We start from the raw sequence: 25,386 nt of genomic DNA, 5'->3' as shown, positions 1-25,386 counted from the left end.
AACATCACAAACCAAACCAAACCTTCCTTGTGCCACTGCTTCAGTTGCCCACTGTAATTCTGAGACCACAATTGCCCTAGCCTTAACAGAAAAGACCTTTAGAAACCAATTGCTTTAAAAACCAATTTAGCATTATTGAATTAATAGTTCCATTTTTACTATTGCTACAGACCACTTGCGAAGTAGTTTGGGGGGTGATTTTAAAACTTGCTAATTTGATCGCCATGAAAAATTTGCAGCTTTTTCCTCTGAAAAAAACCTTCTTTTTATTATTCTACTCTCAAATTTTTAGCTACAAAAAGAGAAAGAAAATGCCTGAATTTCATAGTTACATGGCAATAAAAGACATCTCTTTCTCGCAGCATATGGGAACAAGAACATTCATCCTCATTGGTGGACAGTACGGTGGATGGGCATACGCAAGGATGGTAATGTTTTTTAATTCAGCTGATATCGATCTCATTGAACATTAGACCAATAATAAGTTTTCAAGCTCAAATAACTTCTCAACGTGAGTAGTTTGTTGAAGTTAATCAGGCCTTCTTGATGAAGGCCATGAAAGTTTCTCACATGACAAGCTGTGCTTTGCAGTCGAGCTTCATGTATGAGACATCGCTCATGGAAGTGCACTCTATTCACTTCATGTGTATTCCTAAGGGAACTGTGCCAACAGTTGTGACCTAATTTCCCCTCTCTATTTCAGATGAATTCTTTCATTTTGTTATTCTGTGCTTTGCAATTGGAGCTCTACTAGTTTGCTACTACTACTACAAAGGTAAGGGAAGACCTCAACAAAAGGAACTGCTGTGCTCAAGAAAGTGAACAAAGCCAAACACCCATTTTGTTGTCTTAGATTGGACAATTTCTCTTGGAATTGGTTTAATTACCTTTGCTTCTCTGGAAACCACTGGGATTTACTTTGGTCTAGGTAAGTATCTACAGCAGCCAGCTCTGTACCAACTATGTCTAACTATGGGTACAAGGGCATGCAGTCGCTTAACTACACAAGTCCAGAAAATGGCTACTGCTGAGATTCTTTAAGCTGTCACTTAACCATCCTGTCTCATTCACAATTACACAGCGTGGCAGAAAACAAACATGCCTCTGTGGCACTGGAGGCAGATGTGGTTCTCAGTGGTCACAAGACCCTGAGTCACCTCTTTCTGTAGCAATGGCAGAATGCTCTGTTGCCATGGCAACGTATAATTATAGCAGTGAGGCAGTCCTTGCAGATATGTTCTTTAAGGTGCTGTGCACTTGAGCTGCCATTTATTCCCCTGGGGACTGAGGCTGCTGAACACCCGAAGGACCAAATTCCAGCAGAACCTGGATGATGGCAGTTAATAAGAAACAACAGAAAAAAAAGATTCTTGGCTATCCTTAGGGATCTCAAAGGAAAGATGCAGCAAGCAGCAAGGTATGACTTTCACTGAGAACAGAAGTCTCTAAGTTTGTGCCACTCCATTTGGTATGTTGTGGATGGTTCTATGCAAAATTACACCTGTCATTACGCTGCTATCAGTGAATTCACAGAAGCACTTAAACAATCTTAGGTTCTTTAATGGTACAACTGGCATTTCTTTGGCTTCTGCTGTTTTCCACTGCTTTGTGTTTTATGTTTATATCTGGCTTACCTTGGAAAAAAACCAAAATGTATTTTCACACTTAGTGTATCGACTGCGGAGTGTGCTCAGCACTTTTGTTCCTCTGATCGACAAGCTCAGGCCAACAGGTAACTGATCTTCTTACTGCCTGCATACATCATTCCCTAGACCGCCCTGGTTAGGAAAGGAGCTGAACTGTTTCGGTTAACTCCTAAGACAAATGTTATAATTGCATCATCTCAATAAAATAAAAATATTACAGTCCACTATAGCTGCTGGAGTTTGAAAATTAATTAGCTTTGACTCTTTCCACGTGGCAGAGCATCTTCAATTTTTTTGTACTCTGCTCTGTTGGGGACTTGAACTATTTCCTGAAGATGACTGAATTCAAAGTCTATAGTTCCATTTAAAATCCAGTGATGGGGGTGGTTTCTTTAAGCTGATTTTTCAAACAGGCTCCAGGCTCATTGCCTGTCTGAGTTCATGAACACAAGAGAAGAGGAGCACTGAAGTTGCAACAAGGGCTTACAGTCAATATGTGGCACCTAATTTTAAACATAACAGTTCTGACAGTCTCCTTTTTCATCACCATGCAGGTTTGAGGAAAGCTGCCTAGGAGCATTTCAGAAGAATTCAACAAAACTCTGCTGGCTGAATTTACAGTACCAAAAGAACTACTTTATCAGGCAGCCACGAAATCGTAATGGCTAATACAAAACATTGAAGTGTTAAACAATAGAAATATATTCAGTCCACTCAAAAATGAAGTTAAAACTGAAGACATTTGTAGCTCAGCTGAGATCATAAGATTATTTAGATCCAGGCTGATATTTAATTATGCTCAATATAAACACCTTCTCCTTCCCTCCCACCTTTATTCACATTAAGTCCAGCCATAGCGAAAGAAGATCAACAAAAAGACCTGTACCATCCTCAGCTGGTTCTGGATGTTTCAGTAGGAATCTTGGCACCAGAAAGCCACCTCCTCTTCACCCTTCTGATGCTGCAAGTCAGGCAAACACCAGCTGCTTGCTTACATAGTCAAGCCCCAGCAGTGCAATAGCACTGAAGCAGATTAATTTATTGTGGCAGAACTCAATATAGTGGGCATATAATGATTTCACCCAGTGAAAGCTGGGCAAGATTTTACAGGCAGTGACATAATGGTGCATTAACAAGAGTGTTAATAGCAGCAAATTTCATCTCTTTGAAGAGGAGAGAAATAAAATAGTTGCTTTGACCCATCCCCTCACTTTTTTTTCCTCTTTTTGATAAAAATACTTATTTTTCCCCTCTAGCTTATAGGGACATGCCATGCATTACATAAAATACACCATAATATTTTAATTATTCTCTTCAGTTTATAATCAGTTATATATGTATGTAGGACGAATACAAAACAAAGCAAAAAAACCAAGCGGGTTACCTTCACATGTTGAGTAAAACCATGAAGGTCTTCATAACCACAGGGGAAGGCATCAAATCAGACAGAACCATAAAACTGTAAGAAAATGCAGATCTAAAAAGCCATTAACCTGAAAAGCCCAGTTTTAGTTCAGTGAAACATTTTCAAGCCTTGCTCAGAAAATCAAAAAGCCTCCTACTTTTCAGGAGTAGTACTTAACTTTAAGCACCAGTGATAGATATCGTTCTGGACTATTGCAGTTCCATTTGCACACCCATAAGTACAAACAATCGTGTGCAGGCCTGTACCAACACAGCACAGCAGTTACCTAACATGTCAGGGATTAAATTAAGCAGTAAGGATAAATACAAGTTATTTTGTAATATTTATATTCTCATTTACATGTAATTTTTATATATATTTGAAGAAATACTATCTCGCTTCAAATTGCTTATTGTTTTCAGTCTGCAAATAAAGTCTTGTTGAGACCAGCATAGGAGTGTTTGTGTACAAGTTTTTGAGTGAACTGAAAACTCTGTATACTGACATTCTGCTCTGATTATTTCAGCTTATTTTTCTTTTTGGATGTCTCTTCTGCTGTGGCATAGTCAGAATGAGAAACATATGAAAAATAACTTCAAATGGGGTACTCTGCAGCCAAGAGAATGAAAACAACCAGAAGCTGTTAGGGGCAAAATCAAAGTGAAAAACATTTTAAAATCACATAATAAAACTTATGGGGGATGAACAACTACATCCAACACAGAGCAGATCACACAAGAAGAACTGGTGCTATGGAAACAGCAACTTACCTGTTCAGCTGCATCCTCTTGGGTACTCTAAGCATTTCTTCCAGATCCTTCTTCAGTCCACCTCAGCATTTTAAACATTTCTGCCTCTTGACCAAAGACAGCATCATCACCCCTGCTGCAGCACTGCCAAGTACTCAAAAACACGATACAAGATCCTATGAAGAATTTCAGACTCCTTAGAAGAGCTTGTCAGTCACCATTCTCCAAGTCCAGCAAGTCCTTTGTGAGTTCCCAGCTCATCAGTCCTTTCTAGAGCTCTGCTGAGCATTCACCTCCCTTGGTTGGCTCCCCAGACCAGGTACATTTCCCTTTAGTGCACTCACATTATCTTGCACTTAGAATTCTCCCTTTTTCTCTTTTGTTTATAATGGATGTGAGTCAATGCAGAGAGGACAAATCAAAGAATGCACTAGCCATTGTCCTCCTGCAATACACATTCCTGCCTTTCATTATCCAACAAGTAACATTTCTGTCCAGAAGAGCTGATGAACACTTCTGACAGCATTGAGAGTTCTGGTTTTTGCCCAACTACCTTCAAGATACGATTTTAAATATTCAACAGTAAATTCAAGTTAACATTTAAAAAGTTACTTGATTTACTCTAGGTTTCTATGCTCACTACCCAGTTTCCTTGCTGAAGGCTCACTCCGCTTAGAAAGTCAGTGAAAACACAACCATTCCCACCCTAGTGCTTGCAGCAGGAAAAGCTAACCGAAACACTGCTGCTACAATAGGTACAAAGGACTGCTGCCAACCAGTGGTTAAATAACCTGAAAGTTTCAGTGACTGAAAATATTCAGATGTTACTGCAGTATAAAAACCCATAGAAGAAAAGAAAATACAGAAGTTTTAAGCTGGTATTTTTTATTAGAACTCTACATAAAGCACCTTTGCCTGCCTTAAACTTTACAGTACTTCTCTGAACACTGTTTTTTTTTCCCCTGCAACACAATAAAAGATGCTTCAAATTACTCTGCATTTCTTGATTTGGACACTGCCATCTTAACAGCTTGCACAATGGCATCTTTGTCAATACCAAACATCTTCAGCAGTTCAGCTGACTTCCCACTTCGTGGTACATGAGACACAGCCAAGCGACTCACTGTGACACCGGGCTCACCCACCACTGCAGCACACACTGCTTCTCCAATGCCACCTATGAAGAGAGATCAAACAAGACATAGATCTGTGTGCTTCAACATGCAAAATATGGATTCCTTTATCAAAAAAGGAAAGTGAAAGACTTCAGGAGATTAGAGACCATTTTCTTCCCTTCTCCCTCCAACCCTCCCCCCTCTGCTTATAGGCTCAGTGTTGTAATTGCTCTGAAAGGCAGACTGGCACTTAAAGAGACCATTCAGAAAGGAGAAATAGGGCTAGGATATCTGTCAGCAAATCAGAGAAGAAAGTTCAGTACTCATGCATGCATTTCCTTCAACACTCAACATGCATTTTCTTCTCCACCCATGGTTAAGTATATAAAATTTTAAAGACTTTTAAAAGTTTAAACATGATTAGAAGTTCTAAGCAAGTTAAACCCCCAACTTACGTTTATGAGAAACATCTGTTGGAATATACACATAAGCCCCCATTTATGAAATGAAAAATAATTCCACATTTTGAAGATGTTCTGAGGACATTTCTGAGGACAGCATTTACATGCTCCATCTTTCTACAATGCCTGTAGCACATGCCACCAGAGAGCTCTCTGAATTGTGTGATACATTCATTTGCTTAAACCTTTAAACAATTTGTGTGATAGCTCTGCTTAAAGTTCAGCTCAGACTGAATTGCTGTCAGTCACAAGGACAGTGGGTGCAATAGGAAACTTTGTGGCAGCAGCAGAGATGCTGAAAGCAGGAATACTAGTAAAGAAAGCACAAGGCTGGTGTCTCCTGGCAGGAGAGACACCTTGATGCTGGTGTATCCAGGATTGCACAAAGCTTTTCCCAGCTCAGGACATACTGTGATTTAAGCAGACAACCTTAACCTGTAGCCAGAGGCATTTACAGTTGCTAAGATCAACCTGATGTGGGTTTGCAAATTATTCAGGTTTGTGACGCATGTACTCTTGACCTTTCTTAACTGCATAGTGAACAGAAAGCTCCATCAGTGTAAGCAACAGGCTCATCATCTCAGTGTGATGACTCTGCCATTTTGCAAATATGCATTAAAGTATTTGTAAAAAGTTGAAAAACAAAAAAAAAAAAATTATGAGGCTCTGTGACACTAAAACCATCCATAATCTGAACCAAAAGGACATATGGTAATATCAGCTCGCTTCACAATAGCATTCTGCTAATATCTGCTAATACCTGTTGGTAAATATCTACAGTAACTACTAATGCTACAGTTCACAGCTGCCTCTTCGCTAATTTCTTCATCTCCCTGATTAGGAGCAAGCCTCACATGCTATTCACAGCAGCTGTTCACTGTTTGCATATGGGCTCACCTTCACAGAGCATGTTAGCACAGGCAAGCCTTTGAAAACATGAGCAAAAAAGACATATGTCAGACAGCAAGAGGCATTAGAATAGCTGAGCAGACAATCAGCTCCTAAACTGAGGTCCTGCAGAATCCTGCCAGAGATCACCCAAAATCCCAGTGCAGAAGCTGAGGGAATTTTATGGAGACTACTCTGCTTCTCCACAGGCCTTGATTTGTCATTTTGCAGATGCGGAAAAGAAAGAAATTTATCCCAGAGCGATTGCTGAAACTGTAAAACCTATCTGATTTCAAGCAATCTGGAAATCAAACTACTAGGCACGGTGAAAGGCTTAAATAGTCTCTCTTGCAACTTGTAACTTATTGCAGACAAGTTGCTGTAAAGCCTCACTGGGAACAAAATAATCAAGACTTGCACCATGTGTACAAAAGGGCACACAAGACTAAGTAAACCATAAATGCAATTCTGATCCACCCATTGCCTCAGGAAACTTTCAGCCTTGTATCCTTACAGTCATAACAGCAACAACAAATAAATGCTAAAACCTGCTTTTTGTTTTCACTACAGCATCAGCATGAGGCCTCACACTTCTGCCTTTTGATGTCCACAGACAGAAGCTGCGTTAAACCTTGGGGTCTGCTCTGTAAACTTCAACCCCCTAGACTCTGCTTACCTTCATGGTAATGGTCCTCAACAGTGATGATTCTGCCTTTGGTTGCCCTTGCATTTTCAAGTATTGTCTTCTTATCCAGGGGCTTTATAGTGAAAGGATCAATGACACGGATGAAGATTTTCTCTGCAGAAATACAATTATGTTATTTGCAACTTGGTCTTGGAGAACACAACACAAGAAAAGCGTTACAGGCAGTCCCTGTGTTTTTCTAGATCTATAATGAGAACTGTCAAGGTATCTGCACTAACAACATGCCTAAAACACAACATAACTCTAAATCGTTCATGTAATCTTGTGTGCATTCTCTCTCAGTGCTCCTTGTGAGACAGCAACATCCAACCACTTCACAGTATAAACTGAGACAGAAAAGCCTTGGATAAGTGACTCGAGGTCATCATGAGTGACTGTTAGCAAAGAAGTAACTCAAACAGCCTTCCCACAGGCAAGAGCAGAATCCAGCCACCATGAAATCCTCCTTCTTCAAGACTGTCACTTTTACTTTTTTCCTCCCCCGCAGACCTTTCTTTACCTTTAACTTTGCTGTCAAACAACTTCTTCCTGCTTCTTCATCTGTAAGCACTCTGATTTCTCCATTGTAGGCTGACTACCTATCAGGTATGTTTGTCTGAACTGCCACAGCTTCAATCATGATGTCCTTAGAACTGGCATAAAAATCAGCATTTGTCCTGCTGTGACAGGCAGGCCCACATTACTCATTAAAGACACATAAGAAACAGCTGTTTTTTAAATAAAGAGTAGGAAATTACTAGAGCTTTGGTCCTAACTCTGACAGTTCAAGGTCATAAGAGTATCTGTCCACCTAGATAAAGCATGCACAGCTACTCCTAAGCCACAGGCAGCATTAATTGTATTACCTCTTACTATTCGTAATCTCCTCCTGGGTGTAGGCCACTGACTCACAGATGGATTTTGATGGTTTCTTTCTCTTCTTATTTCTCTTACGGATTTTTTTTTTCTGTGAGATAATGTCAGTGTATTTGAACACTATCATTGGACCATTACCTCCCACTAGAAACTGATACGTTCATTCAGAAAGATCAGGTTAGCAGTGAGTCATATCTACACAAGGGCAGTTCCTATTAGCAGCATTGCATAAGAGCACACACCGTTACTGCAGCTCATTTGACAAGCTGTACTTTGTTAACTGGCTCCAACCTGATTTGATTCTGTTGTGTCAGTACACTGGCTCAAGCTGACAGAACACCAGGGGAAGATCACTCCTGTTTCTTAAATATTCCCCCTAAAATCCTGCCTACAGAGCACTTTCAAGCAGGATAGCAGTTTTAAGGAGACCTTTGACCTGACCAGTTTAACAACTGCCATGATTGCTAAGGCTGCCAAACTAACTGACATCTAGTCAAGCAGGCAAGATAGTCATATATATGGCATGTCATATTGTATCAGGGTAGCTAGTGACCAGCTGCCTGTAATATCTTAATTAGTAAATGTTTATCTATACAAAGGGTAAGCAGTTAGGTTAACTGGTAGGAATTTCTTTTACCACAGCAAAGATAGAGAAAAAAATCACCTTTTCTCAGCTGCTCTGCTGCAGCCAGAGCCTCATGCAGGGTGACTCCTGCTCCTATCACAGTCACTTGGTCATCCTTACTCTTCAGAATCACCTGCAAGAAAATGTTCCCACATTTTTTGATAATAAATCTTGGTGTTTCTAACTTTTCTAGAGATTTTATGTAAAAATTGATCTAATATTTGGTACTGGAATTTTTTAGAGGGAAAGGGATTCATTTTTACAGGAAAAACTTGGCATGTTTTTTCTGATTGTCTTGGCAATACTTACCTTTGCTTGTCCAATATGGAAGTCCTCATTGTTGTTGTAAATGACAGGATTTTCAGGACGACTAGTTCTTATGAAACAAATTCCCTATTGCCACAGAAAATACAAGTTATAAAAAGACAAAGGCACTGACATTCTAATATGGTTTTTTTGTTTGTTTGTTTAAAAAAAAAAAAAAAAGCAGCAAAACTTCTTCAACGAGCACAACTGAATTTTCTCAGATTATTTGCTACTTGCTCAAGGTAAGTTCCCATGGAAGCCAAGAGAATTATCAGTCAAGAAGATCTGACCCAGGTACTATCAAGAACATTTGGCTCTTATGACAAATTAGATGGAATTAAATGACAGAAATCAGACACTTAGTCACATGTCCAGCTTCAGTCTTGATGGCACAGATATTACAGTAAGAGTGTACATTTGTTAAATTAGCTAAAGACCAGCAAAAAGAGTTGCACTTCTCCCATTTCTCAGCCAATCTGATCCATGCTGAAATCATTGTGCAGTCATTCATGTTTTCCCAATTCTGGCCCACAGCATTCCACACTGTTCATTCAGCATGAGCCTGACCATAATGTCTGCTGCTTTCCATGCAACAAAAACATCCTGCTGCCATGCTGAAGCCTTCAAAGCAATTTATTTGATAGAGACATGCAAAAAACATGCCATCAGCAACAAGACAAATAAAATATTCCCCGATTCAAATACTGTGTTGCAAACCTTAGTGTTGGCAGCTATTTCCACTGCTTTTTCAGTGGCTACAGCATCACTGGGGTAAAAGACAGTGGCATTGGGAATAGCACGAAACATGCACAGGTCCTCCAGTCCCATCTGAGATGGCCCATCCTCACCTACAAAAAATTAAACCAAGGTTACAAAATAAAGTGCACAGTCTGACAGTCACTCAATACCAGATTAATGAAAATCAGAAAAATCAGGCACACACAGGACATGCAAGTCTACCTGCTTGAGAAAAGAATCATCTTCTCCTTAAACTTGGAACCATCTAAACAGTAAATAAAGACAGAAAGAGACTAAAAAGAAAGAGAATTGGGGTTATAAATAAAAAATGGAAAATAAAGTGCAACAATAAAACAACACAAAAAACAAACAACCAAAATTAAAAAGGGTACAGGTACAGAAAGGGAGTCACAATATATCTTTAGATTTACATGGATATAAGCAAAATTCATAACTGTCAGTGATATTACTCTAGACTTAAGCTGCTGAAATGTGAAAGGAGAATTGCACATGATCCATCTGAAATGGAAAGTCCACTTGGTGCAACTACTCTCAAATTCTTATGCTTGCTACAAAACTAATGAAGGCACATGTATTTAAATACTACTGAATGTCTCGTAGAAGGGGTTTATCTGCATTATTCATTTAACTACTCAAGCACATCCTGGCTTAAATTGCAGATTAATGACATGAACTGTTAGCCAGAACACGTGTGGGATGCAGTGAATTTCCTTAGTTACAGAAACAGCCACCACAAGCCCCTCCCAATGACCTTATGTAAGGGTGCTTTGGGAATGGCACTGCTCCAAAGTAACCATGCAAGAAGTTCTGAATCCAGTCATGTCACAGCCTGCAAAGTAGAAGCAGGGCAATAAGCCTTCCCACATGCACCCACTACCTGTTACTCAAGAAGGACGAGTTCACGAGGAAAGAGGAGAGAATTTTCATAAGAGCAGCACAAAACTCTGAAGAACTTTAAACATGTTAAGAAAACCAATCATTGAATTCTGCCACTGTAAATTACTCATCAAGTATGGGCCAGGAATAGAAAAAAAAACCAAAACACCTCATTTCAGTCATGAAAGAAAGATTCTTAATGCCATAGTTTTTGTATGCACTCTGAATGAGTGCGTACTCTGGAGGATTTTTCTTACCCAATGCACCCAAGCAACGCATATACTGAGGAAAAAGAGAAATTACAAAGAACAAAACTAAGTTACCCAAACTAAAACCTACCCAAGGTACGGAGAATATTCGTATTTTTCCATTGACTTCTACTAACACAGTGCTGAGAAAACAACACCGTTCATACCAATAATTTATAAAGTAGCACTGAGTTCAGCCCCAAGTACATCTTGACAAAAAATCTGATTTAATGTTAAGTAATTAAGTAATCTACAGTTATACCCTCAAGACCTATGTTTACAGCTTAAGAAAAATTGAGTGCTCAAATATGAACAGTATTATATTTCTAGAATGAGAAAACAGCCATTTAAATGATAGGTATATACACTATGATTCTTCCTCCCCCCCCAGTTTGGAAAACAGAAATCAGTTCAGTTTGGAAAACAGAAATCCCATTTATTCTCTTATGACCTTGAAAACTTAGTGTTTCATTAGAAATTTTGGTCCGTCAGCAACTACTAGTCTAGGAGTGAAATTAGTTCAAGTTCAAAAGGTCACTGTGATAGCTGTCTCGTAAATTTCTCTGGTCCACATTTCAATGTAGTAAAAGCTCAGGCCTAACTAGAACTGCTTACATAAAACTTCAGTTTTCAACAAAGTTCCACTTAGGATCCAGGAATCCATGCAGGCCTGAAGTTGCAACAGGAAGTACACTCAACTCGCACTCTTCCATTTAAAATTTAGATCACTAACAGCTGAAAAAAATAAATCTGAATTGTTCTCTCTTACAATTCTGTTGCAGAACTCTGGGTTTTTGAAAATGAGGTGAGGCCTGAGTGAGGCTTGAAACTCAAGCAGCTTTATAAATTTAAGTGTGCACTTTTCAATTCCTCCCCCAAAAAAATTCAAATATTTCATTTTTCAGCATTCACTTGGAAGTGTAAGTCTAGGGACAATCCAGGTAACTTCATCCTCTTAAATAAGCAAAGACCAAAGCTAATTAGCTTTTGCACTAACACCCTTTGCTGCTGGCTGACTTAATCTGGATTGAACTAGACTATGAAGAGGTGGGAAGACTGACTTTAAAAAGAAAAGAGGCTTGAAACAGAATCCCTCCCTTAATGACATACACAAGCCATAATCTGATATACTCTACTTACAGTTTCCTCAACTAAAGCATACTCCATACCACTGCAAATTAAGCTTGAGGTTCTGGATGAGACTAGACACATAAGTAGCATCTTTTAATCTGTATAGCTTTAGCAATGTTACAAGTCAAATTTGCTAGCTTGCCACAAACCCCTCCTCCTGCAAACCACAGTGCTAGCCAAAGCCATTAAATCAACTGCAAAACTCATTTATGTGAAGCATCTTAAACCATCATCCTTGCCAATTCTCCACCGCTTTCATTTGCCTCACAAATACCCAGTAATTTTTCAAGCATTAATGTCCATTGGCATTTTCCTTCTTGGTTTGCAAGTCTGCTCCTGTTTTCAAGGGTGATTTCCATGAACTTCAATTGAACAAATTTTTCAAGAAGCAAAAAAGTGCACCTCCCTCCATCAAACCAAAAGCTAACCCAAATATCATCTGATGTGTATTAAGCAGTTATGATGGGTAGGCAAAGACAGAGACAGTGTTGTTAATTTCCTGAGCTATGTTAGCAGATTCACAGTTCCTGTTTTATTTGCATTTTAAGTTTTACTTTTTTGTTGTTGTTTCAAATACACAAATTAATTGTTCCAGTGTTAAAGAATACTGAAGCACTTATTTGAAAGTGGTGATCTTAAAAGGGAGGATAAAACAAATTTCTTTTTGTAAAGTGTTTTTGAGATCTGTGAATAAAAGCATCTGAGTGACAACAAGTACGATTAGTTTCTTATTTTAGGAACTGGGAAAGAGGTACAGTAAGCACATGAATACTCTCATCACAAAGGAATTCCACAGTAAAGACTAGCAAATAAATCCAGGCTGCCTTACCAATAGAGACACCGCAGTGTGACCCACAGAGATTGATGTTACTCTCAGAGATTGCAGCCATACGGATTTGGTCAAATGCCCGTGTGAAGAAGGTAGCAAAGGTGCTGGCAAAAGCAACAGTTCTGTCACGAGTGGCACAACCAACTGCAATGCTCACCTGAAAAGAGGGAGATTATACAAGAACAGTTAATTCCTCATTCATTAACTGTTTCCAATAGATCATCCGTGCAACTTCATCAAACTCAGAATCTCTCCTCATTCCTGTCCCTACTTGCTAAGCTTTCCAAGAAAGGAAACAGAAACAACTCACACTCACAGTATCTGTCCCTCCAGCACCTCTGCTCCTCACCTCAGCTACCTGGTAATTGTTGATCCATGCTGGCAGCAGCTTCTTTTCTTTATCTGCACCAAGCACCAATCCAGTTTTAAGCCTTATCCACTAGTCTCTTCCCTGCTCTCCTGGATCAAAGACTTACACTTTCAGCCCAAAGTGCGATATTTACTATCTGCAGCAGACAAGAAAATATTATTAAATGGGAATGGATTTATCTGCATTCTTTAGACTAGTATATACCAGAAGAGTCCTTCTTCAGCAGGATGGAAAAGTAGAACAAGATCCTTAATTCATTTACTGCTACAATTAACCCCATACATTTATATCACATTACACATTTCATGCACGTTCCTATGGCCAAACTTTCCCCAGCTTGATGTAAAGCCAAAATACCTGACTGAAGTTCATGAAATGTGCCCTACCATAAAATCTGCAGGAAGCTGCCCATGAGTCCTTTATTATTAATCATTCAGGCAGAAATTGGTTGCCATTTTAAATATGTCTTTAGTTTCATTTGCCACAGTGAACTCATGTAGAATCAGAAGTCCAGCAGTCCAACAGATGACTTATCAAATTATTTCAGTCTTTTCTGTACAATTGCCACAAGGCTAACTTTTATTGACTGTTTATCTGTCCTCACCTTTATACCCCAGTCTAGCATAGAGCTCACTGTCATGTTGTGTTGTGGTATTCCATTTCCTGTGAAGAAAAAAAGCCTAAAAAGTCTTCAGAATTGACTCTCTAAATATCACAATGTAGGAAATATGACTATTCTTTACAAGCTGCCATTAATTTAATGAGCAGACTCATTAATTAGAAGCAATTCTGCTGTATTATGCTTCTAAGTCCTACCACAGCCTAAAGTTTTCCATAAGCATTAAGCAAAATTTAATACCCAAGAACACACACGTGAAAAGAAAAAACAATTAAAACCCTATTTTCTGAAGAATCAGACTGGATGGTTCCAGGTGCTACTATGTAAGACCAGTACTTCATGAAACCAAGAGACCAGTTACCATGTTCTGTTCAGCAATGTAGCATTCAATGTAGCGACCAGGATGATCTTTCTTGAACAGCTCTGAGAAAGTAGAGTTCTTTGTGTCTCCATCCAAAGCAATCACTCGATCATTTGCATGGCCCAGTTTAGCAAGTGCAACGCCATAAGCTTTGCGGGTAGCCCACTACAAAAAGAAAGGTATAGCAGTACTGTCACAAATTCCTGCTTCTAGAAGCTTTTTAGCATTTTTCTTTATCATTCCTTGAATGTGTGGACAAATTTAGAAAGAAAGCAAAATAAACATCATCACACTGTAAACATTAACACTGTGAAAAATACCTATGAGAAGAGTGCCATGCAGGAGAGTGAACTAAAAAAAGAAATTAATGAAGCCTTATGAAACACAGCTGTGTTGAAACAAGCAACTCCCTGCCAGCCCACCTAGAAAATTTGGAAGCCTTACTCAAATAGGTCTCCATCAATCAGGTCTCTAAATAATTAATTAAATAAATAAATCATCGGGGCTTTTTCTTTTTTATTCCCAATTTCCAACCATGGAAATTCAAGAGCTTAATTTTAAATGCATATAAAATAGTTTGAATAAATGATAACTATACGAAATTAAGGATGGCTATTTGAATCTTCCTATTTTAATATATTCTTTAAATACCCAGTTAAGTCGAACACCTATACATCATGCTAGTGATAGATATTTACTGGGATACTAAGAACAGCAGGGAATAGGTGATGAGTAGTTGAAAGCATGCTAAGGGACACTATGGTAGATAAATCCTCCTGACATGCACAAAACAGTCGTATACTTCGAATACATCTGATAAACTTTGAGAAGGGAAGGCAGTACCTTTTCTCCCACTTTGTAACTTGGTGGAGATGGCATCTTAATGTTTCTAATATTTACTATAGGAGCATCTTCTTCAGGGAGGGCAGGAGAAAGCTTTTTCTTATTTTGGATTTTCTCATCTATTTCCTGAATTACTTGTTCAGCCATGTTTTTTGGAAGTGGTTTTCCATGCCAGCTTTCCTTATCTTCAACACCTGGAAATTATATTAGAAATAAGAAAAATATTTTTGGCTGCAGATTTTACCAAGTGCAGTGGATTGTGACAGCCTAATGTTTTCCAAGGAAGAACCTCTATAGTCATTCCCACTGGGTACAGTTACAATAGCATTCAATTGCATTAATAAAAACATGTCTAAACACGTAAGAGGAGGAATCAAATTCCAAACATTTTGAACTAGTCACCATTCAAAACTAAAACTTTTCAGTGTCTCAGTACCAAAATTGTTTTTAAACTGGCAGAAAGAAAAAAAACCAAAACGCATCAAGAAGTAAACTCTAAATCAATGTGAACAATTGATGTGAAATTTCAACAGTTAGACCAAAATAAAACTCAGCTAAGTTTCAAACAACAGTTAACTGAGCTGTTCAAATCAAACAAGCCCTGAAGTTTTACAGCTCTGTTTTAATAGCTTCTGATTACTCTTATGTTTGTGCATCTGGCCCTAACAGCCTCTCTGCCTGATATGCTTTTCAGTAACTTGGAATAACAAATTCTGTTTGCTTATGTAACACAAAGGATCAAATAAACTTAGTCATGTTATTAAGAATCTTTAGCTGATCAGAAAGAAGAATTCGTGCTGTACTGTAAAATCTGTATCTGAATGGCAACCCCTGACTGGCTGAATACGTATGGACTGTAGTTTATGGATACAATGCTAGGTAGCCACATACATCTCATCTGCAAGAGTCATAATCACTTTCTTCTTTTATAGTGCTAACGTAGAGAAGTGTAAAGACTGAAAGACTTTTTGTACTCTGAGGATATACTATAAATGTGTGTACCAAATAGTGGATGTTTTATTACCTGATATGCCTTTGCCTTTAAAGGTCTTTGCAATGATAGCTGTTGGCTGATGTTTGGCCTGACCAAAGGCTTTGCAAAGTTCCTCCACACTGTGACCATCGACAATGATAGCATGCCAGCTAAAAACACAAACAGATCAACTATTTCTAAATGGTGTTAGCATATGACATCCTCTGGTAGCTAGCAATAACAATTACGAACTTAGTTCCAATTATGTGTCTTTTCAAGAAACTCAAGTTATGCCAGAAACATGAACTAGCATCATTTAAGACCATAACACACCATAGTCCTTTTCTCTAAAGGCAGAATCAATTACCAGTTAACAGCTGGTGATTAGCAAAATCCATTAAGTTATCCTACCTTTTTTCAGATACAATAGCAATTTTTTAATCACAAGAACAAATTAAACATTTATCAATTAAAAAACAATGAAAACTGACTAAAATCTTTAAAATACTCCATTATAATTTTCATGGCTGATATTGTATCTGATAATTTTGTTTCACTGCTTTTTCCATGCACATAAAAATATACATTTCTAAATCAAATGAAAGATTTACTGGGCAGCATTGGGGTGGATGAATGGTTGGATCTTTGAAGTCTTTTTTCAGCCTTAATGATTATATGAAAATCTGTATTCAGTATGATAAAAACTAAATTATCTTATTAATATATCTCACTAAGCAGTCCTTCTTAATGCCAGTTTCTTTTAGAGTTGAAAACATACGAAAAATTCTATGAAAGGTTAATAAAAACCTACAGTTTCAAATGGAGGAACATACTGAACTTTTTCCAAACACATACCCAAAGGCTTCACAACGTTTCTGGTAGATTTCAACATGATGCTGCAGAGGAGCAGGGTCACTTTGTCCAAGACGGTTAACATCAAATATAGCAACAAGATTATCAAGCTTGTAAAACCCAGCAAAGGCCATTGCCTCCCAAACAGAGCCTTCAGATAATTCTCCATCTCCAAGCAGACAATACACACGATAGCTAGAAAAGGAGATTAAAAATAAGTAAACAAAAATTGGCTTGATATTTAAGCAGTGCTTAATAAAAAGCAAAATTCTCCTAACAATTCACAGTGAGGGCATGTTTTAATTCTAAACATTGGTCAAATCATTTAACTCAGACAACCTTATGTGAAGTTCAACATATTTTAATACTTCTAAGCTGCTGCATGTGAAAAAATACTTAAGTTGAAAGATATCATATTCCTTTTCAAACCTTTGTCTCGGTTTTAATCTTCCTAATACAAGGTTTGAATGAAAAGGCCTGTTAAACACTGTCACTGTGACTCAGCAAGAACACTGACAATACATGAAAGATTACTGTCTGCTTCCTCATTCCTAGTGTATACTCCCTTCCCTGGAAGGCCAACCAGTAAATTCAGGAAATTATAAACCAGGAATGAACATAGCTACGTGTTAATGTAGACTACTCGTGCGTGAACCAAAGCTTCGTATTTAGACAAAACCACAGGAGTACTGCCTGATCTATTCAACATGATTCAGCCTCTGGGTTTTTCTTCAGTTACAACTTGTGCTTTTGAATGACAAGTAAGAGCATGTAATATTTCAAATATGTAGATTTAAAAAATCAAATAACCAGGATAGCCATTAGTGATGTATTTATTTTTACTAGACATGAAAGCATTAGAGATTTTTTTTGTTAATCTAAATCCCACCTGCCTTTAGCTAAATCTGAACTCCATCCATACAAGCTGCTCTGCAGTACTGCATGTAAGACCACCTTTATCCTCTGTCAAGTAACCACTGGTTAGATTTTTTCCACACGTAGCATCTGCTAAATTCAATTAAAATCAGCAAGTCATCTTTCACAGCTAGTGAAGTGTAGGGCACATTAACTGGGCAGCCTGCGTTTGAGTGTACTAGAACTGTCACATAAAATACATCAACCACATCCGGCTACTTTCCTCCTCATACAGATTTGCCTTTAGACATCTACTTTTCTTGTGCACAAAAGAAATGGCAGAAGCAGTCATTTTTTTTCCTCTCTGTGGAGTCAAGTGGTTTCCAGGTAACATTTGAGTCCTATTTTATGACTCAATAATGCTATTATTGACCACAAGAGTTCCTCATCCAGAGTTCATGTTTTCTGTTATTTGTCATCTGTCTTTGAACAGACACATCCCTAGTCTGCTTCTTCCCTCTAAGAGGACAGATCAGCCTGAAAATTGCTATCAATTACTCTCTGGAAGTTAGAAGCTGATCCAATAACAAAATCTCGGTGTAGAAACATCATTTTCAATGCCGTCAGATTACAAAATGAAGAAGCAAATGCACTGATTCTTGCTAATTTGATTTCTTCAGAGTTCCACCGGCAATGACTTTGTAATTATCAGGATAATATTTCTATGATTTAAAATCTGAATTTAAAGTTAAGATTTGAGAATGGAGAAAAACAGAATACAGGATTTCTTTTTTTCCCCCTCATGTTTGAGATAAAAATTGAATTTATTTCCACAAATTACTCCTATTTAATGTCTATAGTCTTGAAATACAAATATGGAATTACCTGGCTCTGTCAAAGAACTTGCCAGTATATGCCATTCCACATGCAGCACCAAGACCCTGACCAAGGGATCCAGTAGCCACATCAGTGAATGCTTGTCTCTGAAAATAGAAAGACAGTAATTATCTTCCATTCAAAAGAACTAAACTCCAGTGTTAGGAGATGGTTCAGCATACATCAGAATCTCAGCCATGACAGTACAGTGCAAGTCTCTCTGTAACTAATCCTAGCTCCCTTTATTCACAGCTATACATGTACCTTGATGATCAGTATCACAGGCTAACCAGGTTCTCTGAGGAGCTTTATCTCAGAAATTTCTAATCTATGCCTTGAATGACAACAGTTAAGAACTGATGGTTTTGTATATGAAGTTTTAATTCAAAGAACTAATTTGGAACTCAGTCCAATGAGGTGACTAAATGGGATACAAACTCTTGAAATACCTCTAATATCTTAGATGGCAAAAAAAGCTATTCTTTATACAAGTAATTTGAAAGAAAATACAGAGATGTGGGTCTTTACACACTCATTCAAAGCTAGACACTGATTCACTTGTGAAGCTACAAAATCCTCATTGTCCTTCGTGTAAGCCTTTATCTTTCTTGCACCACAGCTGGCAATCCAGAGTTATAGCAAAATGCACATCATGGCTTTACAGAAAACAACACCCCATATCAAAGGCAATGAGCACTCACTGGTACAGGATGTCCTTCTAAGACAGAATCAATTTTCCTCAAGTTCAGTAATTCTGCATCTTGTAGGAAACCAGCCTCTGCCCAAGCAGAATATAAAATTGGTGCAGCATGACCCTAGAGAGAAACATCAGAGTTAAAAAACAAACAAGTTTTAAAATATCCTATTACCAAGACAAACTCCACAGAGCTGAGTAGCAGTCATCTATAACCACAGAGTCATTAGGAGTCAAAAAAGCATACATAGGTCTGAAGCCGTTTAGTAACTCAGGTTAGAAACCCTCATTAATCAGAGGCAGGTAAAGCAAATATGAAGCAACTCTGTCTTATCCCTTTACCACCTCAACGCTGGCGCTTGTTTCTCACCAGTTCCTCTTTTTGAAACAGCGATCAGAAGTGGCAACTTCTGTATATTCTGTATATTCTGTATATTCTGTATATGTAACAACTGTTACATGCAACATATATACACCACCAGTTATACAGTATCATTGTAAGCCACCACACTAGGAATTCTGTCCGAGACAAGGAATCTGCTACAGCACAGTAAATCATCTACTATTCTTGACACATTGTTATCTTTTCTGAATGTTTCTCAAAAGCCATTAAGTCATACAAGTGAGAAATGGCACAAAGCAAAAGGAAACAAGAAACACTAATGGCCAGCCAGGACTGTAGTTTTATGCCTTGTCTGAGCTAGTTTTCAGAAGTAATATCGACTTAAATATCAGTGGCATAGCAGGAGTGCAAGCTGCTCACTAACTTATCCCTATTTCCTCTACTGCTCCCTGAAGAGCTGACAGTAATTAGTATACATTGGGGCATGACTGCAGGAATAACAGTATGGCTGCATATAACAAGCAGAGCAGAAAACTAGTTAGAAAATTAGTTATGCCAAAATAAGGGAGACTTAAATTTCTTGATAGAATTTATAGACAATACAATAACATTTATTGTTTAATATCAGAACAACTTAATATAGTGGAATTATGGCACGTCAAGACACATTATACAGATCATTTTAAATGGTGATGCAACTTAACCAGCTTTTATTTGTATCTCTGTAGCAGAAAAACTTGAGCTCTCAAGTATTTGCAGTAAACTCCTCTTGGATAAGTCAAGGAAGAGAGGTCAGTGTCATACAGACACCTTTATACTAGCACACCATTATAAAGCATAACGGTTCTTACCTTAGAAAGCACAAAACGGTCATTGTTGGCGTTCCTGGGATCTTGCACCTTATACCTCATGGTATGGAAAAACAGCACAGACATAATCTCTGCTGCGCTGCAACATGATGTAGGGTGGCTACAATCAAGACAGACCAAAGATTATCACTCCTGAATATTGATTGCTTAGGACCACATTTTAAACAACGTCACTTCACCAGTTCTCTACCTTCCGGCATTAAAACACACAGTCATAACCAGCCACTGCACAGATGGGAGTTGGTAATGTAAGATTCACTTTTATAGAACATTCTGGAACTTTTTTCCCCCCTAAGCAGCAAAACATCTTATTCTTTAAACTGCTCAGTAATTTACCGTTACTGTTAGGATCGGAATTTTGACTTCCAAAGAAGGCATTAAATAATAACAGCTCTCACATTTCATCTTCTATTGAATTTGAACACAAAAATGTGTGCAGAGTTTATTGTTACAAACAATAAACATCCAGATGAACATGGTAAAATATTAATTCATTTAATCTTTTGCTTAAAGAGGGACAGCGTTTTCTACTTTTACATCTAAACTGGTTTAGAAATAAAAAATATCAAACTAGTTGGTTTAACAAAGATTCAGAACCAGCTGAGTAGTCTCTGTCCCACTGACCTACACGGGGCAACTTCACCACTACTTTCAAGAGCAGCACAAAAGAACACTTCAACTGTAGGCCCCAGGAGTAGGGAGGCCCATTTCAGAAGCAGCTACGTCATAAAGAAGCAACAAATGTAGAGTTACAAGCAAAGAGTCGTTCTCAGGGGGCAAACGGTGAGTTATTCCAACACAAGGTACATATTTTATTCAAAGCATAAATAACAATAATTGTATGCCCTTATGTTATGTCACTACTGCAAATTAGTGACTTTTTCCAGTTCTTTTGCACCTTGAAGAGAGTACTTTACTTGAACAGTTGAATGTATCAGACTTGAGTTTATGCTCACTCTCAGTGAAGTTCAAAAACTGCATGGACTTTCTTTTAAATACTTGTTGAATATGCAAGTAGCATTTTTCAGATCCTACTGGTGCAGTCTGCATTCCACTGCTGAAGTACCACAAAGTAAATGATGAATAGTAGGAGGGTTGTGGCTCCAGAATTGGCTCCAGCTTTGAAAGGAAAACAGCCTCACCTCACTTCCTCTTCTACCAACACTTCTTTTTCATCTTTAACGTGATACTCTTAAAATATCAGACCCATTTTGTAAATCAGGACAATTTTACACAGAAGTGCCATATTTCCTCTTGCTTTACACACGTACATTTACCATGCGGGTTAGGATTAGACAACACTTTCACTAGAACTTCAAACACAATATGCTCTTCTGGTAGCAACAAGCCCCTCCCAACATCCCCAGTAACAGAATAAAGTCATGCAGAACACCAGCAAAACAAGAATTCACGGTTAGTGTCCATCCCTTGGTAAGTACTCACACACAGGGTACCAAGAATTAGCTTTAAACCATGGTTCAAACATATTAGTAGATATTTATGTATTTGAATTAATCAATAAGCCTTACATGCTTGTTTAAAGCTTTCATTCCTTTAATTTTATTAACTTTATACTTAACCATACTTCTATGAACTCCTGGTCTCGGTAAAAAAAGTTTTAAACAACCTAAAATGGCAGCATATAAAAATCAAAATCAAAAAGTAGAAAATTCAATAAATCACCTGAAAACTGGGGAAAAAAGAGTTAAAAATACTAATTAAGTTACTTCCCACTAACAGTTGTTAACCAAAATTTAAGTGCAAAACAGACACCAGAAATCAATCTAAAACCTGCAGACTTCTGCTAAACAAAGCCATCTTAACTAGGTCAGCTGCTGTCATGTTAATTCATACTTTCCTAATAAATTCTACTAAAAAATCCTTGTTAAATGTAAATGTACTTGGAGCACTCATACAGGCTACCACTACTGTTCTCAAGCAATCGTTCATGTTTTGTTCTTGACCAGTGAACAATCCAGAACTTCGTGGCTCTCCCATTAACATTTTCCTGCCAGATAGCTTCTACAATAGAATTGCTTTAACTCTGAAATACAGCCCTTCATTAGGAAACCAATGTGCATAAAAACCATGAAAACAGTTCTTTTTTGCAATTGATGCCCATATAGATTACCTCCATCTACACATGCCTACATGCTTCACATGAAGAACCAGTAGTGGAATGTTAAAATGGAATGAAAGATGAAGCCAAAACATTGAAGAAATTCTTTTGTGATCACTTCATATGTTATGAAATGTAACTGCTGCTTAAGAAACTCTGAGAACTCCCAACTTCCACTTTCAGTAACGTTACCGCTTCATTCTAGGAAGCTGGACACTGTTTCAAAACCGCAGAAGTTGATCACTAGTTACAAAAAGGATTCTGCCAGTTTTGACCAAGATGTCTGCACTGCTTATCTAAAGGGAAAGGCTCCAACACACCCCAAACCAAGTATGTTCAATCTTTGCAACCAACTTCATCAAGTTTTTCTCCCCCTGAGGCATTACATTAGGCATTACAGGCTTCTTTTTAACAGTTTACTGATTTTTTTTCCCCCAATACAGCTGAGATAGGATTCATCAGATCATAATTACCTATTTGAGCACCTTAAGGACCAGATCATCTGATCTTTTAGCCCTTGTAAAGAACACAAGAACTGGCACGTCAGGCCAACCACCGAACCACTTCTCTTGTGACACATGCCACAGTTACAGAAATCACTTCCTTGAAAGAAGCAGGCAGGTTCTGGTTTGTTTGAAGTGCGTTTATTGCAAGCACTTCCTTCTCTTTTACAAAGACACCTTTAACAAATACTGACTTCCTTGGCAAAGTCAATGCAAGCGTGGGTGTTTTTTGCTGGTTTTGTTTTTATTTTAAACTGTAAGCCTGTTTAAATTTAACTTTCATTCAAACATTTACTGCCTTCTTACACGTACTGGTGCTTTAAGTAAAGCTTAGTGCCTCATTCACACTTTCAGAAAACACATCCCCATAACATTTGTTTTAGAAATTCCTCATCTGATATCCCATCAGATTCTTAATTTCTTTTCCTTTTGGACATATTACTACACCACTACCCTCTTGCTCACCAAATCCAACATTAATTAAAGAAAATATATGACTTGACAGCATAATCCTCCCTCCAGAGCACATCTTTCATAATCTACCAGTTATCAGGTTGCGTAATAATTTCAGGCTCTGTGAGACTTTATGTAGTGCTAGAATAAGCTCTAGTAATGAATGAAATACCTCTGTCAAGAAGTGCTCAGTAGCACAGTACGCAGGAATAAAAAGCTAAACTAAAGCTATTTTTGCTATTTCTTCATCAGTATGGGGAAAACAGCGTTACTACTAAATATTTGGATTTTGTGCACTAAAAAGAAAAGCAGAGGGTGTAGCAAGATCCCTGCTCCTGAATGGCAAAAAGCAGAGACATAGGTTGTAGACAACCAGTACTTCACAGCTCTATGGCTGGGCCTATGACACACAGCAGAGCCACAAGACTGAAACCTCAGCTGCATTAAGCAACCTGGACCCACCAAGCTTTGCTCAGCACAGCCCTACTGCAGCAGTGACTGCCGTGTCCCAGAGGAGTTCTAGGGGCAGAACAAGAGCAAGGTTTTTGCTTGCTGAAGGCACGAGTAAAGTTCAGTTTCTGTGTGTGAGTGTGTGTTGAGAAACCACGTGAGACAGCCGTGCACCACAGGCCGGGCAGGAAGTGTAAGGCAGTTCCAAGAGAAAGCTTTGAAATGTTGGTTTTATTTTTTAAAGACCGCCTTTCTCCGCTCAAACCTCAGCGCCCAAAGGATTCCTTCAGCTGAAAAATAAATAAGTAAAAACCAACACAGCAATAAAATCACCCTGCACTACTGCCGGTTACAAAGAGGCCCCAAAAGGGAGGAAAATGCCGCAGGACGGGATAATAAAAGGCTGCGTTCTACGTGGAAGCGCTCAAATGTATTATTCAAACAGAAAAAAAATAAAATAAAATAAATAAAAAATGGCTTTAATATTACATGAGTAAGAGTGGATTGTTTACAGAGATTTTTTCTTTCCATAGGTAAAGCACGATCAAAGGAAGGATAACCCTGGAATCTGCAGACATCAGAGCCTCGACTAAATCCTGTCCAGAGGCCTGAATAAACCGCCGGTTGGAGACTGCAGGCATTGCACAGATAATCCCACTTGGGCTCACTTGAAATTCTGTGGAGAATTAGTTCCAACTGACGGGCACGAAATGAAAAAGAAACCGCTTGCGCCCGGGGCATGAATTATTTGGGTTTCAGCCCTGCATCAACTCGGCATTCCCGGACGCTGCCCACAGTCATAACACCCTCCGGGATCGGGGACCGACGTGTCCCACGGCTGCCGACCCCGGGCGGGGCCGAGCTGTGCCGTGGGCCGCAGGAGCCCCACACCGCGCCGCGGCCGCCATTTCCCGCCAGAGCATCTCCACGCCGCGCCGCTCCGGCACCGGGGCACGCCGGGGCGCGCCCGTGTCCGCCCCGCTGCACGGCTGGTCCTCCGCGCTGTACCATCCTCGCCCTCCCCCGGCGCCACGCTAGCCCTCCCACCGACCCGGAGGAACAGCTGAAAGAAGAAGGGAGCTGCTCCCGGGAGACAGTCTCCAGCCCCACTCACCCCGAGCCGGCCGCGGTCGTGGCCTTGATAGAGTGTATGCGAAGCCGGTTGGCCGTATCCTTCAGGGCCTGCAGGGTCTGCTGGTCGGGTTTGTGGTAGTCCTCCATGGAGCCGAAGGAGAGGCGGCAAAACTCGCGCGGCAGTGGCTGCTAGGACCGGGTAGGGACGGCGGCGCTCAGCGAGGGCTGCGAGCAGCACGCCTCAACGGGACCGTGCGGAGAGGGGTGCGGTGAGGGCGGGGAGAAAGAGAAGGCCGGGCCGCCCCGCCTCCTTAGGCCGGCACACCGCTTCCTGTCGGCGGGAGGAGGTCTCTGCCGGCTGTGGGCAGGCGCAGCCTGAGCCATTTCCCGCTCCCGTCTGAGAGAAAGCAGGAAGCAGCGGCTCTTCACAGCTGCGCACGGTAGGCCGTGCGTGTGGAAGCCGCCCCTCAGCGCTCGGAGGGACCGACTCAAGCTTTTCCATCGTTCAAAGCCTGTTAGACGAAGTTATTCCA

General features: G+C 39.3%; 1 protein-coding gene across 1 annotated transcript; it reads right to left on the bottom strand.

The window, feature by feature from the left end:
* Window positions 1-4,668: 4,668 nt before the first annotated feature.
* TKT (transketolase) lies at window positions 4,669-25,166 on the bottom strand. The gene is made up of 14 exons (XM_072347475.1): window positions 24,894-25,166; window positions 20,237-20,354; window positions 19,050-19,163; window positions 18,358-18,455; window positions 16,621-16,812; window positions 15,817-15,935; window positions 14,793-14,986; window positions 13,950-14,114; window positions 12,600-12,756; window positions 9,474-9,604; window positions 8,760-8,843; window positions 8,490-8,583; window positions 6,941-7,063; window positions 4,669-4,977 (listed from the first exon to the last, which is right to left on the bottom strand). Exons 1-14 carry the CDS (start codon window positions 24,998-25,000, stop codon window positions 4,790-4,792), a joined length of 1,884 nt encoding a protein of 627 aa, XP_072203576.1. The 5' UTR covers window positions 25,001-25,166; the 3' UTR covers window positions 4,669-4,789.
* Window positions 25,167-25,386: the final 220 nt, after the last annotated feature.

The sequence above is a fragment of the Excalfactoria chinensis genome, chromosome 12, assembly GCF_039878825.1.
Source record: "Excalfactoria chinensis isolate bCotChi1 chromosome 12, bCotChi1.hap2, whole genome shotgun sequence".
Classification (NCBI taxonomy): Eukaryota; Metazoa; Chordata; class Aves; order Galliformes; family Phasianidae; genus Excalfactoria; species Excalfactoria chinensis.
The sequence above is the reverse complement of the archived record's forward strand: the minus strand, read 5'-3'. Positions and strand labels throughout refer to the sequence as shown.

Coding starts and splice junctions, on each gene's coding strand:
- TKT (XM_072347475.1), bottom strand. CDS start 25,000: ATGGAGGACTACCACAAACCCGACCAGCAGACCCTGCAGGCCCTGAAG. Junction 19,164..20,236: donor ACCGTTTTGTGCTTTCTAAG/GTAAGAACCGTT, acceptor GTTTCTCTCTAG/GGTCATGCTGCACCAATTTT. Junction 8,584..8,759: donor TCCATATTGGACAAGCAAAG/GTAAGTATTGCC, acceptor ATTTTCTTGCAG/GTGATTCTGAAGAGTAAGGA.